This window comes from Trichomycterus rosablanca, chromosome 5, assembly GCF_030014385.1.
Source record: "Trichomycterus rosablanca isolate fTriRos1 chromosome 5, fTriRos1.hap1, whole genome shotgun sequence".
Taxonomy (NCBI): Eukaryota; Metazoa; Chordata; class Actinopteri; order Siluriformes; family Trichomycteridae; genus Trichomycterus; species Trichomycterus rosablanca.
In genome coordinates, this window is record NC_085992.1 from 9521693 (window position 1) to 9536132 (window position 14440).

Consider the following 14440-nt stretch of genomic DNA (forward strand, 5'->3'; position numbering starts at 1 on the left):
GCGTTCAGCGCATCAGCTCCCTCTGTCTCTCAGAGCTGGACTCACCTCCTTCTTTCCCTCCCATCGCAAGGATTTGTGGGAAAACTGACGCATAGATAAACACACACCTAACTGACTTTCAGCACCGCTTCATGTACAGTTAACGTTTACTTATATACAGCGATCAGCCATAACATTAAAACCACCTCCTTGTTTTTACACTCACTGTCCATGTTATCAGCTCCACTTACCATATAGAAGCACTTTGTAGTTCTACAATTACTGACTGTAGTCCATCAGTTTCTCTGCATGCTTTGTTAGCCCCCTTTCATGTTGTTCTTCAATGGTCAGGACTCTCCCAGGACCACCACAGAACAGGTGGCGGCTCGTTCCTTAGGGCAATCGGGCGACGCACCACCAAAGGGCGAAAGGGATTTGTTTGTTTGTTTATTGCGATTTTAACGTCATGTTTTACACTTTTGGTTACATTCATGACAGGAAACGGTAGTTTATCTTCACACAAGGTTCTTCAGTTCACAAGGTTATATTGAACACAGTCATGGACAATTTTACTATCTCCAATTCACCTCACTTGCATGTTTTTGGACTGTGGGAGGAAACCGGAGCACCCGGAGAAAACCCACGCAGGCACGGGGAGAACAGGGCGGAAGGGAAGAAATTTTTCTATCACAGCTGTGACTGTTCTGGACAGTCTGTCTTGCCTCTGAATATCGTTGTCCAATCAGCGTCGAGTTGTGTTCCGTACAGTACCGCCCCTTTTGGGGCGATTTCAGTCTGACTGAAAATCGCCCCGGATTGCTCTCATAGACTCTCATGTTAAGGCTCTTTTTTTCAAACTGCAGGCGCTGCAATACATTCTGAATGAGTTCCGGGAGGGCACGCACTTACAGGCTTGCGTCACACGTAACCTGGTGTCGTGATCTCGTCACCATGACTACCATCACCTCAGTTTGGAGCAACTCCATCGTGTAATCAGGATAAATTAGCAACTTAAGAATTAGGGCCACGCAGACCAAATTTAAACATCAAGCAAGTATCTACAAAGGGGGGGGGGGGGTCATATAAGTTACAAGTAAATTACACGTAAGTAATGTAATTTTTAAATTGTGAATTGTGATTGCACTTATTGTATCTCCCCAATTGTTTAATTGTACTTCTTTATTTATTGCACATCAGCCCCGATGCCGATCTTTATTCTGGATCTGCTGCACCTAAAATAAAATGCTCTCTGATGAGGACTGAATTAAATTGTTAGTGTGAAGGCTTTACTTAATTTTATGATAAATGGTAAAGCTGGTCTCTCTCCATGTTCAAAGTTATTTGTGAGGGCAAACTGACAGATGACTTGTCATCAAAAGATGTTAATTATTTAAGCTTTAATTTACCCATTGAATGAGTCACCTTGGCCATCATCGCAACAATTGCCCCCCCCCTGAGAGATTTGGCAGAAGCTGCCACTGCTACAAAGTAGCTTTTATTTAGGTAGTGGATCATTCTCAGCACTGCAGTGACACTGACATGGTGGTGGTGTGTTAGTGTGTGTTGTGCTGGTATGAGTGGATAAGACACAGCAATGCTGATGGAGTTTGTAAACACCTCACTGTCACTGCTGGACTGAGAATAGTCCACCAACCAAAAATATCCTGCCAGCAGTGCCCCGTAGGCAGCGACCTGTGACCACGGATGAAGGTCTAGAAGATGACCAACTCAAACAGCAGCAATAGATGAGCGGTCATCTCTGACTTTACATCTACAAGGTGGACCAACTAGGTAGGAGTGTGAACTTAATTGTAAACAGCAAACAAACTGTAAATTGTGGCTGCAACACAGAGTCAAGAATTATTAATTGCAAATGTTCTTGGTTGGCCAATCTACTGTTTAAATAATAAGCTTCATGCTGCCATATTATGTAAATGGGATTTTCCTTATCCATTTAATTACGTAAATATTTTAATTCTGAGTACTTTAATACTGTAAAATTCTGAGTAGTAATATTTTTACTCTATACTAGCTCGATTAACTCACCTTACTCACCAAAGTACAGCACCTTCTGTGGCCTCTCTAGATGTTCACTAATAAACACTAAGGGAATTTCCTTCATCCCTCAAAGAAGATTTTGTTTTTGAAGAATGCTTCACCATACTACAAACCAGTTAGGACTTGTACAAGAGCATTCCAAGGAGGATAAAAGCTGTTTTAAAGTCAAAGGATGGTCTGAGACCAGCACCAACTTACTTATATAATCAGCATAGCTATTACAGTGAGAAATTAAGTCTTTGAAAATCTACATGAAGTTCAAATTTTCTTAATTTAACTTTCTAATAAGTTAATTGAGCTCACATAGTTGAAGTCATCTGAGCATGTGCTTCAATTAAAAGCATAAAACGTAAAGAAATCTAAGAGTCAAGAAACTGTACCAAAAAATACAGTCAACTTCAAAATGCTTACTTGCTCCCCGCACTGTATAAGCAATATTACCAGTTTTACTTTCATCTTGTGGTCCTCTTGATACTTACTGAGAGCACCCAGTTAGTTGTGCTCCCAGATGTAAACCTTTAATGCAGATGGCCCAGGATAAGGTAAGTGTACCTATAACAGTTTCTGGCACCAACAACCATGCCACAGTCAAAGCAAACCGATCACACACACACTCCATTATGATGCTTAACGTGAACATTAACTGAAGTGCTTGACTCATGTCTGTATGATTTTGCCCTGCTGGCACATGATTTGGATAATAGCTAAGAATGAGCAGATGTACATGTGTTTCTAGTAAACTGGGGAAAAGCTTTATAAAAGATCCCTTTTCAATTTGTCATTGTGGATGGGCAGTGCTATGGCACAGCTGGTTGAGTGGACACCACAAACTGTGCATACATTTTCTGTGGCTACTTTAATTTCTTCTTGCTTATACCGCCTAGGTGTGTGAATGTGTGTCGCACTGTGATGGCAGCCTTTCCAGGGAATGTACCTGTCTTGTTCTCAGTGTTTTAAAATCAATTAATTGTAATTACGTAGCATATATGAAAGGCATATTACAAAGTAATTTACTTTGGGTCCTAAGTCCATTATTTAGAATTGAAAGATAGATATACAGAACAAGTTGGATGGATATAATTACAGAGATAAAGAACAAACCATAAAAAGGTTGAAGACCCAAACAGAAGGCTGGGTAGTCTGGAGAAACACGATCTATACAGTCACTATACACCACCTTGTGTGTTTTTAGCTTCATACTGTGGTTCTTGGTGTTAAAATCTTCATATGAACTGAGCCCTACTATGCAATGACCTAGTTCCTGTAGTGTATGCATACCAAGGGTAATCTTATACTAAAGGTTTAATACTGTATACACAAATTAAAAATGACAACACATTTTCTAAAACAAGTACTTTACTGCTGCTTATAGTTTAACAAAACCCTGACAAGCCATCACATTGTGGGCCACCTGGCAAGGTTACATCTGCTCCTTTTAATAGTCTGGACTGTGTTAAACCAGCCAGTGGCACTAAGGAAGAGTCTCTTTGGTTCTGCAAAACCTCAAACATGATACTACAAAACAGTCACACTTTAGGTTCAAGCAGCATTACTGTTAGTGCAGGTCTTACATTCACAAACAAGCCCCCTTCATTCAGTTTCACAAATGCTGGTTAATTACATTTATCAAACCATACATTTAACCAAAAATAGTTCATACACTTCACCTCCCCAAGTGCTTCAAGTTTTCATCCATTCACAGAGGAGGGTTTCAAACAAAAAGCAGTTTATGTAAAAAAAATAAAAAACACAAACACTGCAGCTGGTATAAGTAAAGTGCATGTCCCTTCATAACATATTCCATAATTCGATCCAGTTAATGAGTTTAGTTCATAATAAGCTAAACTTTACAGTAGGGACAAGTGTAACAAGATTCCATACAGGAATTTTCCATTCTCAGGAAATACACAAGTAGGCTATATCAGTGTAAATGTGTAGATACATGAATTGATCACATAGAATGATCCTGAACTGCATTGTACTTCTTATTCACATTACGTAATGGTGGTGAAGGTGGCAGAGTGGCACAGCAGGTAGTGCACAGCAGTGGGTTCATGGGTTCAATCCACACCACTGGTCACTGTCTGACAAGGCTGGCATGACATTTCAACGTTCATTTACCCAAAGATTTATGGTTTTCTTCAACCAATCAAAAGGGTGGACTGGTTGCTTTAAATCACAAGTGAATTGGTACACATGTAATGTCATGCAATGGATTGTTGTAGAAACCTTCAATTTAACGTCTTTACCCTAGTGATGTTTGCTACCCTACGAACATGGTGCAAGGTAGAAATACACTAAATCAGAATGCTACTGCCACATGGCATCTCACACATTTACTTATGCCAAGAGGTAGCCAGCAAGCTAGCAAAAAAAACAGATTGAGGAAACCCCTACAGACCCAGGACTACATGCCAAACCCATGTAGACAATCAGACAGTAATCAGAGATTAAGACAGAACCCTGAACCATGCGGTCATGTTGTGTAACCAGTTTTGGTACTAAACTAGTAATCAAAAGGTCGTTGGTTCAAACACCAGCACTTTTAAGGCTGACATACAATTGTAACTCACTTTGGATAAAAGCATCTGCTAAATGCCATACATGTATAAACCATGCGATCAAGGTAAAATCACAGGTCAGAGGAAATACAGTACTTGGAATCACTTATTTCCATACTACCAGCTAATTTACAGGAAATTCTATAAAAGCTGATTTTCTTAATTGAACTTAATGTAACCTAAAACAAAATCATTAAAACATGACTGTCATGATCAAATATTTGTTTAAAATGCTTTTTTTCTGGAATGTTGATGTTAATGAGAAACCAACCGTCTACAACTGCTATACTGTGAATGAAATCAGAAACAACAGTATATAACATAAAACAACCTGATAAATAATGTTCTCAAACAAAGGAAAAACATCTGTAATTGCTAGGGAATGTCATGGTATGAGAGCAGTTTGGAGAAAAATCTAATTCCAGAGTGGCTGCATGGCTTTATCAGTTATTTTTCCAGACTGCAGCAGTCAGGTTCATGTGTCATCTGGTGTATAAACTGAGTACATGGACCCTGTTGAGTCTGACTCTCAGATTTAATAAGAGCTTTTCATTTCGGTGTTCATGTTAATGCTATGTTATGTCCTCGACTACATTTTGATGTGTTTTAGGCACAGACAACCTTGGTTACACCAATGTTACAAGATTGCAATTCCCTTGAGTGAATAATATTGTAAAGTCTCTTGGTATTTCTCATGATTTATCTAATTTATAAATCTGCATAATCTCTTAATGGCCACTTGAATAAAAAAAATACTGCATAAAAGCAGGTCTGACGTTTTCTATGTGGAAGGAGTGAATGAATAGGAGCGGGTCAGATGGTAGGGTACAGGAGTTAGTGGCGAGGGACGGAGCTCGCGGACGATCTTGTTGAGGCTGAAGATTTTCTCCTCCAGGAGGTAGTTCTTCTTCTCCGCCACCTTCTGTCTCTGCTCACTTACTTCCAGAGCCTTTAAGAGCTGAGAATTCTCCATGTACAGATCCTTTATTAACACGTCTGCTTTATTATTCTTCTTCAGCTAGAGAAACAGTAATATTGGCATTAGATTGATTGTACGATTAAAATATAAAATCTTATTCTTTGTTATTTTGAAGAGACTGCTTTAAGTTTTAAGTTCATGTTCGTAAATGTGTGCCATGTGGCGAACAGAGCTTAGGAAAGATGTGGGTTAGCTGTTAGTCCTTAAAAATGTCAGCTCACATAAAAAAAAAAGAAAGATTGGTACAGAATGTAGTTATTCATTCATTCATTCATTCAAGACATTGCACTTGTTCAAGCCCAACCTAGACTAAATGTCTCTCAGTGAACTAGAAAAAAAGAACTGTACTTTAATTATCCCATTTCTATTTCAAACAAAATAGCAATAGCACTTTGTAATAGTTACTTTAATGCTGTTTTTTACTGAAAAAACACATTTTGTTAACAAATGCTGATTAAATAGTGATATAATTTAGCATTACTATGCTTCCTTTAGATTTTTATTGCCTGATTTTAACATCTACTTTTATCAGTAACAGCTTACCAAACCAATAAAATTCCACTTGATATTATAAAGAGATAAAATAATTTTCATCTAACTCAGCCTATAGTTCTGCCCCCCCACAACTATCCAAGTTTCTCATGTGAAAATTAACTGCCCATCCCCGCTATAAATCACGTCTCCAGTGGTGGACAAATTATAACAATTTACCCACCCCCTTATTTTCAATTTCCCACACAATCTAATTATCACCAATGTCAGTGCTGCAAGTCCCTTGCTGTCCAAGGTGGGTTAAGACTATCATACACTTGCTCAGACATGTGCAGTCACCAGCTGAAACATTTCTTCGAAGTCTCAGAGAGTTGCACCATGCATAGACTCACTATAAACTCAGCAAATTCCCCACTAATGGTGCAGGTGCCTAAATCACACAGCAATTGGACATTGGCTAAAACCCCATTCATTCTTTCTTTCACTCATTCTGCATCTTCTCAAACTGTTGCTCACAGCAGGTAAGGCTGATAACAATCAGACCAGGCAGAATTTAAACATTGTCTCATGAATAAGTTATCAGCCTGTAATAACCACCACATTTAACATGCTTAATTAGGTTTGAGAAATTAAAACCAGAGAACTGAAAAATAACATTGGAGTATTTATTACTATTATTACTATTCACCCCTGGCTACATAATGTGTTATAAAAATGCCTTTAAAGAGTCATGACATGGCCAAATAAAAAGCGTGCGGGTACCTGATCCTTTAGCTGGGAAACCTTCTCCTGCAACAACAGCTTGACATTTCGGAGTGTGAACTCCACTTCCTTCATCCTCTGTTCCATCTTCAGCAGTGCCAGTTCTCGCTCCTCCTGTAGGTACACAACATAAAGAGAAACCTCAGAGGGTGGCTTTAAGAAACAACCAAATACTCTCAAACCAATACTAACTGCTTTAATACTGTTTGTTTAGCTACATTATTGCCAGAATACCCTAACGAATATTTTATTACATTAATATTTTAAGTTTTTGTTTTTGTTTGAAGGAATAAATACTCAGTAGACAGAAATACAAATTTACCCTTATTCTTTATTTGGCTTCTGCTTTACAGTTCATACTTTTAAGTCAAAACACAAAAACACAATAAATAATAAAACATGAATAATAAAAATCCAACATAAATAAAATATATAAAAATAAAATCTCTACGTTAACTTAAATACATAAATAAAAGGAACATAAATAATGAGACTCTAGCTAAGAAATTGCTTACTCCAAATGACCCAAAAACAAAAAGAACTCAAAACATGTACGAGAACTTTTACACAATACAGGAGGTGACAATAAAACACTGATAATGAACCAGTTTACATGTTTAACAGACATTATTTGTCTTGCGGACACATTCATACACAAAATAAGTGCAACAAAATGAGCAGTTTTCAAATATAAATAGCCTTTAACAAAACAGACATAATTAAAACAAACCAAAACGCACATGTTCAAGTTTTCAGGATGTAAATTAGTGTATTGGAGTGTAAAATCATTTGTCAAGCAAATCCAGCACAGTTTAAAACTTCTCAGTTTACGTTCAGTCTTCAAGTACTGTAACCTGTTAACGGAGCATATCACACAACTGATCAGAGTACAAAAATGTGACTGCTGTGCCCTACATTCTACCCTGTCAGTCACATAATTTTAAGAGGTTTGAACATTTTGAGCTGATGTGCATGTAAAATTGTGCACAAAGCCTATGAATAGCAGATGAATGAGACACTGCTGAATACTAAAACAGGGCAGTTATATGCACAATGCAATGGCAAGATCAGGCCAGTACACAATGCCTGGACCAGGCTGGAATAAAAACATTTAACCAGAAATTGAGCAGAAAATAAAAAGTGGTACAGCAGAAAGCAACTAATAAAAAAGCAAAGGTTGAGCGATTGGACAGTACAGCAGGAAGGCTGGAGGAAACAGACTGGTAAATTCATAAGCCGCCACTTCTCCAGTGACTGTCCATGTGATGAGGACGCTGCTCTGGAATCACCTGCAGAGACAACACACAGCGCTGTATTCACACACACCTGCACACACTCGCACACATCTGCAGTCATGTCCAGAGAGATCTGATCCTGCTGCATTAAGCTTGTTCTGTTTAAAGGAATACTCAAGCATGACTTCATCCTAATTAATGACGAGTGATAATAAACTGTATTTGGAAAAATGTGTTTGGCTGCTGAGCCAGAAATTTAGAACCACCCCCCAAAAATGCATATGGCAATGCCTAGTTTACAACAACTGTACATGTGACTGACAGGGATATATGAAATGTTGGGCTGATGGTAGTTACTTGTAGTACACACATGTTGAATGCAGCAGATATGGCCAGGAATGACCGATTTTAATAAGGACCAGTATAAAACAGTGAGGTGTGTTCACAGGTAGTGATTCTAAATACCCACTATATAGTGGTTAGAGGACGGACAAGCCATGAACCGCCAAAAGACTGCTGGGTGGCCAAGATTTCAGGATGTCAGAAGACTAATGAGGCTTATATCTTTCAGTATGAGACTCCTGGCCACTGTCAAAGGCAAATCTTTCCACTGTAAACCCTTACACAGTGCACCCTGGTGCCATGTCTTCCATGGGTAAATGGGGCACATGAGACTTGGACCAATCAACCTTATTCTATTGAGCTGAAGTCCACTTCTGATGCCTAGTGGACATCAGAGCTATAGAAAAGGTGCAGCTGGTAGAATGAGCAAGTCCTGAGGACCTGGGTTTTATTTATCTCCAGTTACTAAAGTTACTATCACTGAGTGACATGGTGGCCCAGCTGGTAATACTGTTAAGGTAGAGTTAGTACTGCATTGCAACGTGGGTCCTAGGGATCTGGGTCTGATCCTCACCACTAGTCACTGAGAAGTTTGTCCTCATGTTCATTTTGGTTTTCATCTAGACACATGGCTTGGCTGCTTAAAACTATGCAATTCCATAACATGTCACACACACACACACACTTAAGGATAGTGTTCTTGGTTTTTTATTTATTTGAGTTTTAATGCCATGTTTAACACATATGTCATTTCATGACAAGACAGGTATTATGTTTCGGTCTGCTTATTTTATCTTGTCTTTATATTTTGGGGCTATTTTATATTTTCATGTTTATTTTTATGGCTGCAAGGTAGGTTAAAACTGTTCTTGTGTTGTCTTGTGTAAGAGTTTCTTTTACTGTTTCTTAGGTTGCTTTATTGTAATGGGTATTTGACAGATCTCACAGGTTGAGTTTTTTTCTCCTTTTATCCTGTGTTGGTGGGTTATTTGGTGTGTTCGATTCTGCACTGTGTGTGTATGACTTGGTGTATATGCGTCATCCTCGATACAGTGTTTGGGGTTTATTATTGCTTTGTGCCCAGAGTTGCTACTTGGTGTTGGACCTACTGAAGTCTTGAGCAGAATGAAGCGTCTAGTAAAGATGAATGAATAAATAAAATAATCAACATACTTCTGTGGGTGGGATGCCACAGAACTAAAGGGAAAGAAGAATGAACTGGTATGACTTCTCACTGCTTTATGTACATTAGAGTTTAAAATGCCATACAATTTGGTAGAACCTTCCCAAACTTGTTAGTGTAACAGTAATGAAGTTAAAAAACTGATTGGTTAAAAAAATGCTTGTGTATTCCTTTAAATCCCAATACTTTTTCCTTGCTGATAAGTTTTTGTTTAAGACTGAATGACACTTTTCTCATTTATAAAGGTGATTAAGTACAGAATAGAAGAACACAGCTGTATAGAACCACACCCAGGAAGAACAGCGCTGTGAAGACATACTGAAGACAAAACCCCAACTGTAAATCTTATGCCCGCACTCCGAAATGTTTAAAAACACACATTGTGTATATTCATGCAGTCTTATCCCAAGTACATGAGAAAAATGCAGAAGAACCTGAGTGAACCCAGAGTGGAAAATGGTTACCAGGTTTAAATTTTCTAGTGCAGAAACGTGTAACACGCACTATCTTACCTGCGCATTTATGTCTGGATTCATCTCATCTGCGTGGAGCTGTCCTCTCAGTTCCCCTGACAATCGAATTGGTGATGGTGGCAGCATCGCAATAAGCTGAGCCTGCACACACACAGAGCCATCACTAAGTAAAAGTACATACAAACAGTCAAGAGCTTTAGTTTCATTCCAACAAACAGCACTATAAGGGTAAATGTGATCTAAGTGACTTTGATCATGACTGCTGTGGGTGTGACTGCTGACAATTTTTTCTTGGGATGCTCAGGTGGTGCATTCACTGACCTAGCCAGGCGTCCACACAAACACAATTGACTGTGTTCAAATGCGGGAATGTCAGACAGGGACTCTTCCCACTTGGGGGGTCAAGTGGAGCCTCCATTTACAATATGGCTCTGAGCGAAAACCCAACACTGGCAGGCGATAAGGAGCAGCCACGGATTGGACACATGTTGAATTTGGACCTTGTGGAGCAGTTTGGAATACACCGATTTCCGCACCTGCATGAATGCTGGTGACTGTGTGAATTTACCTCCATCAGCTGAGCCTCCAACACTGTCTGTTTGTTTCTCAGCCTTTCATTCTGCTCCTGAAGATTTTCAATTTCTTGCTGTTCCTCACTGCTGTTACACAGCTATACACACAAACAAACACAGAGAGAGTAGAGATTAAATGCAACTGACTTCATCATCTTTGTATTTTGTATCATTTGCCACCTTCCTGCCCTGTCCTAAACATTCTCCCGTCACACCAACCACCTGCCTGTGTTTGGCCTTTCTCAACACCCATCTCCCGACAAAACTCTCATCTCTGCACATGCCCAAACTGTCTCAATCTTGCCTTCCTAACTTTGCCTCCAAAATATCCTATAGCTAGTCGGGTGCCTGCACAGAGACACGATTGGCTGTGTGTCTGTAAGAGGCGGGACAATGGCTAAAAAGTTTCCTCATAACTGCTCCATATACTGCCTCTGCCAGCTGTTTGATGGCACCTGCACAATGCGACGGGGGATAGGACCTGTGCGTGGATGAAATGGATCCCAATATGAACCCGCCTAATGCAGGTGAAAAGATGTGGTCGGTATCACACGCAATCAATTTCTGATTGTGATTAAATTTCATAAGCATTACTAATAATAAAATGATTATTATACTCTATACTCATTTTTAAGTATTAATTGCTTTTAATTACACAAAATAACCTGTTTAGGAGTACTTAAGGGGTAAAGTAAAAGTGGTTTTACTACGTGCATATGTGCAACATGCGCTTAAAGAATGTATCACATTACCTTGCTGTGTAGTTGTGTTTGTAACGCATCTATTTCACGTTTTAGAGCAGATCTCTCCTGCTCTGCTGCTTTAGCCAGACTTATTTGATTCTGCTGCTTCTGCTGTTTCATACTCAAGACCAGCGACTCCAACTGACGAGCCTATAAAAAAACAAACAAACAATAATGTAAACATGCAACTTAAGCACTTGTACAAGTGAGCTGGCTGTCTGCATGAAAACCAGTATAGCCAGACCTTTTCCCGTGCAGAACTGAGCTCTAGCCTGGCACTGTCGATCTCTCTCTGCAGTCGCTGATTCTCTTCACGCAGCAAAGTCACCTCCGCCTCCATGAGCCCAGACAGCTCGGCCCACACACGCTTCCCTCGCTGCAATCCTGCAACACCAGACACGGACTTCTCCACCAACCGACACTGAAGAAAAGACACAAAAAAGACAATGTAGTTAATGTTATCATCACTACATTACATATCAGCTTGCATGCACAGGTTATTTCCATATACAGCATTAGTATATAAACAGATGAGCCATAATATTAGGACACACTCTGTATGAACCCGCCTCACGCAGGTTAAAAGAAGCAATCGAAATTGGCTACTGTATACATATCAGAGGGGCCGTGTGTTAGTCACGGCTCTCGTCGGTCAGGAGTGAGGTCAGCAGCAGAGGAAAAATAAAATCAGGTGATTAGATATGACTTATTATTATTAGAGGGGAAAATTTAAAAAACTAACAATATATTTCCCTTCAACACAAATTCTAAAATGCCCTTACTTGAACTTAGTCCATACCTTCTCATTAACATTCTGCAGCCGCTTGTGCAGCGAGATCACCTCCTGTTTGAGAGCATCTCGCTCCTGACTTGTGATCCGCAGGTCTGATTTGAAACGAGCGTTCTGCTGAGTCAGCCCCTGCAGTGTGGAATCCAAAGCTTGGACCTGAAGAAAAACAGGTAAAGTTTCAGTATGGGACAGACTCAAATGATACAAAAAGCTCGACAACGTGTGGTTGTTCTTGTTACCTTGTCCTGTGCTTTGATTAACTGTGTACGTAACGCTTGGTTATGTTTATCTGCTGTTTGTCTCTCCTGCAAGAGTTGAGCCAGCTGAGTTTCTGCTGAACGAAGCTGAGCCATCTGCACAAGTACACAAAGACGTGTGTTAGAGGTTCACATGCAATGAATTACATGAGAATTCAGTCTCCCTAACCCTGTGCACACTATTGTGTTGTGGATTTGTTTTTTAGTAATATAATTCCTATTTTAACCATTACTCTCCACAAACAACCACAATGAAGTGAAAACATATTGTCTTTACAATTTGGTCAAACTGGTGATGTAAGACTTGCATGCAGCTGCTTGGCCTTAGAAACCCTGATGTTAATGCTGAGGAGGTTTGGAACTCTACAGTTACTAAGTCAGCAGAGCTTTCGCAACTTTTATGCACTATGCGCCTCAGCACTTGGCAACCCCGCTCTGTAACATTATACAAGTTGTTGTGGTTTCTAAACACCTGCATGTCCACTTTTCAATAACACCACTCAGTTGAAAATCTAGGAGGGAAGAAAGATCACAAACTGATTTGTTGCAATGGTGCCATCCTATTAAAGTTCCATGCTCTAATTCAGTGAGCTCTTTACAGCAAAAAATATGATGATAATGTTCATAAAGGCAGACTGCATGACTAGGTGCTTGATTTCATACACTTGTAGTAATGAGACAGAATGAAAAAACTGAATTCAATGATTAATACATTTGTCCATCGGTGGAGATCATTATTTATTCATTTATTAGGATTTTAACGTTACACACAAGATTCATCAGTTCAAGTTTTTAATGTCAAACACAGTCATGGACAATTTTCTATCTCCAATTCACCTCACTTGCACGTCTTTGGACTGGTGGAAGGAAACCGAAGCTCCCGGAGGAAACCCACATAGACACGGGGAGAACATGCGAACTTCACACAGAAAGGAACTGGACCACTTCACCTGGGAATCAAACCCAGGACCTTCCTGCTGTGAGCGACAGTGCTACCCACCATGCCGGCAACATTTTACAGACATTTACTATCCAATCTGACGGAGCTTAGGAGGATCTACTATGAAGAATGGGATAAACTGCCCAAATTCAGTTGTTCAAAGCTTGCACAGATGTATCCAAGAAGACTTGCAGCGGTGTAATTGCTGCCAGATAGAGCAAATTGAATTGTATATACAATTAAGTGTGCAAGGGATTTGAATACTTTCTAAATCCACTATACATCATATTAAAAAGAAATGAAATGCTGGTACCTTTTCCACACAGCGGTTGAGTTCCGCTCTCAAAAGCTTCTTTTCTTCCTCTAGCTTCTTCGTTCTGCTAGCTGACCCCACAAAGTCTTCGTCGGTGTCCAGCTGTTAGTGTAATACATCAAAAGACAAAATGAGTACTGCAAACTAACCAAAGCCAAAAATATTACTTTACATGAACAAATTACTAAATAAAAACAAAAACTGAAAAATGGAAAACGCGTCTCAGTCGGCCCCAGTGATCCAAACTCGAATTTTTTATCTCACCTGACCAGCGCCACGTTGCTGCATCACTTCATCAAGTGTATGTTGAAGCGTGTCAACACTCTGTGCATGTTTAGCGTTCTGCTCTGATAAAGCATTGTAATCCTCCTCCAACTGCTTCCCACGTCGACGCAGCTCTGAAATCTGAATGATATGAAAATTTTAAATAATTATGTAATGGACATAGTAACTTGGCTGAAATAGATTTCTGACCGTTGTTGTGTTAGGAGTGGAAACTGATGTTTGTGACCACTGATTGGCATTGCTCACAAATGCTATAAAAGCAGCTCTAGAAACAATGCTAAGAGGTTGCGACACGAGTTATGATATTATTCTTACACTTTCAGAGAGGATGACAAAAGTTATCGTCTCACTTCTCGGGGTAAATTAAAGAATCTACAAAGATGATAAATATCTTGGCATTTTCTGATTTGGGTTGATTCGTGTTTTTCTGGTGGACTGGTAGTGGGAGCTTCCTCACCTGGGTCTGCTTCAGTGTG

General features: G+C 39.6%; 1 protein-coding gene across 2 annotated transcripts in view; it reads right to left on the reverse strand.

Moving 5' to 3' along the window:
• Nucleotides 1-4934: 4934 nt before the first annotated feature.
• nin (ninein (GSK3B interacting protein)) overlaps nt 4935-14440 on the reverse strand; it is a 40930-nt gene continuing 31424 nt past the window's right edge. The window contains exons 19-28 of one of the 2 annotated variants that reach the window (XM_062994830.1): nt 13944-14084; nt 13680-13781; nt 12409-12522; nt 12179-12325; nt 11624-11800; nt 11389-11529; nt 10633-10734; nt 10104-10205; nt 6832-6945; nt 4935-5616 (exon numbers count right to left, since the gene is read on the reverse strand). In XM_062994830.1, the coding sequence (XP_062850900.1) occupies nt 5380-5616; nt 6832-6945; nt 10104-10205; nt 10633-10734; nt 11389-11529; nt 11624-11800; nt 12179-12325; nt 12409-12522; nt 13680-13781; nt 13944-14084 (1377 nt within the window). In that variant the 3' untranslated portion in view covers nt 4935-5379. Of the gene's footprint in view, nt 5617-6831; nt 6946-7158; nt 8121-10103; nt 10206-10632; nt 10735-11388; nt 11530-11623; nt 11801-12178; nt 12326-12408; nt 12523-13679; nt 13782-13943; nt 14085-14440 lie in introns of those variants that run through there. The other variant, XM_062994831.1, reaches the window with a different exon arrangement.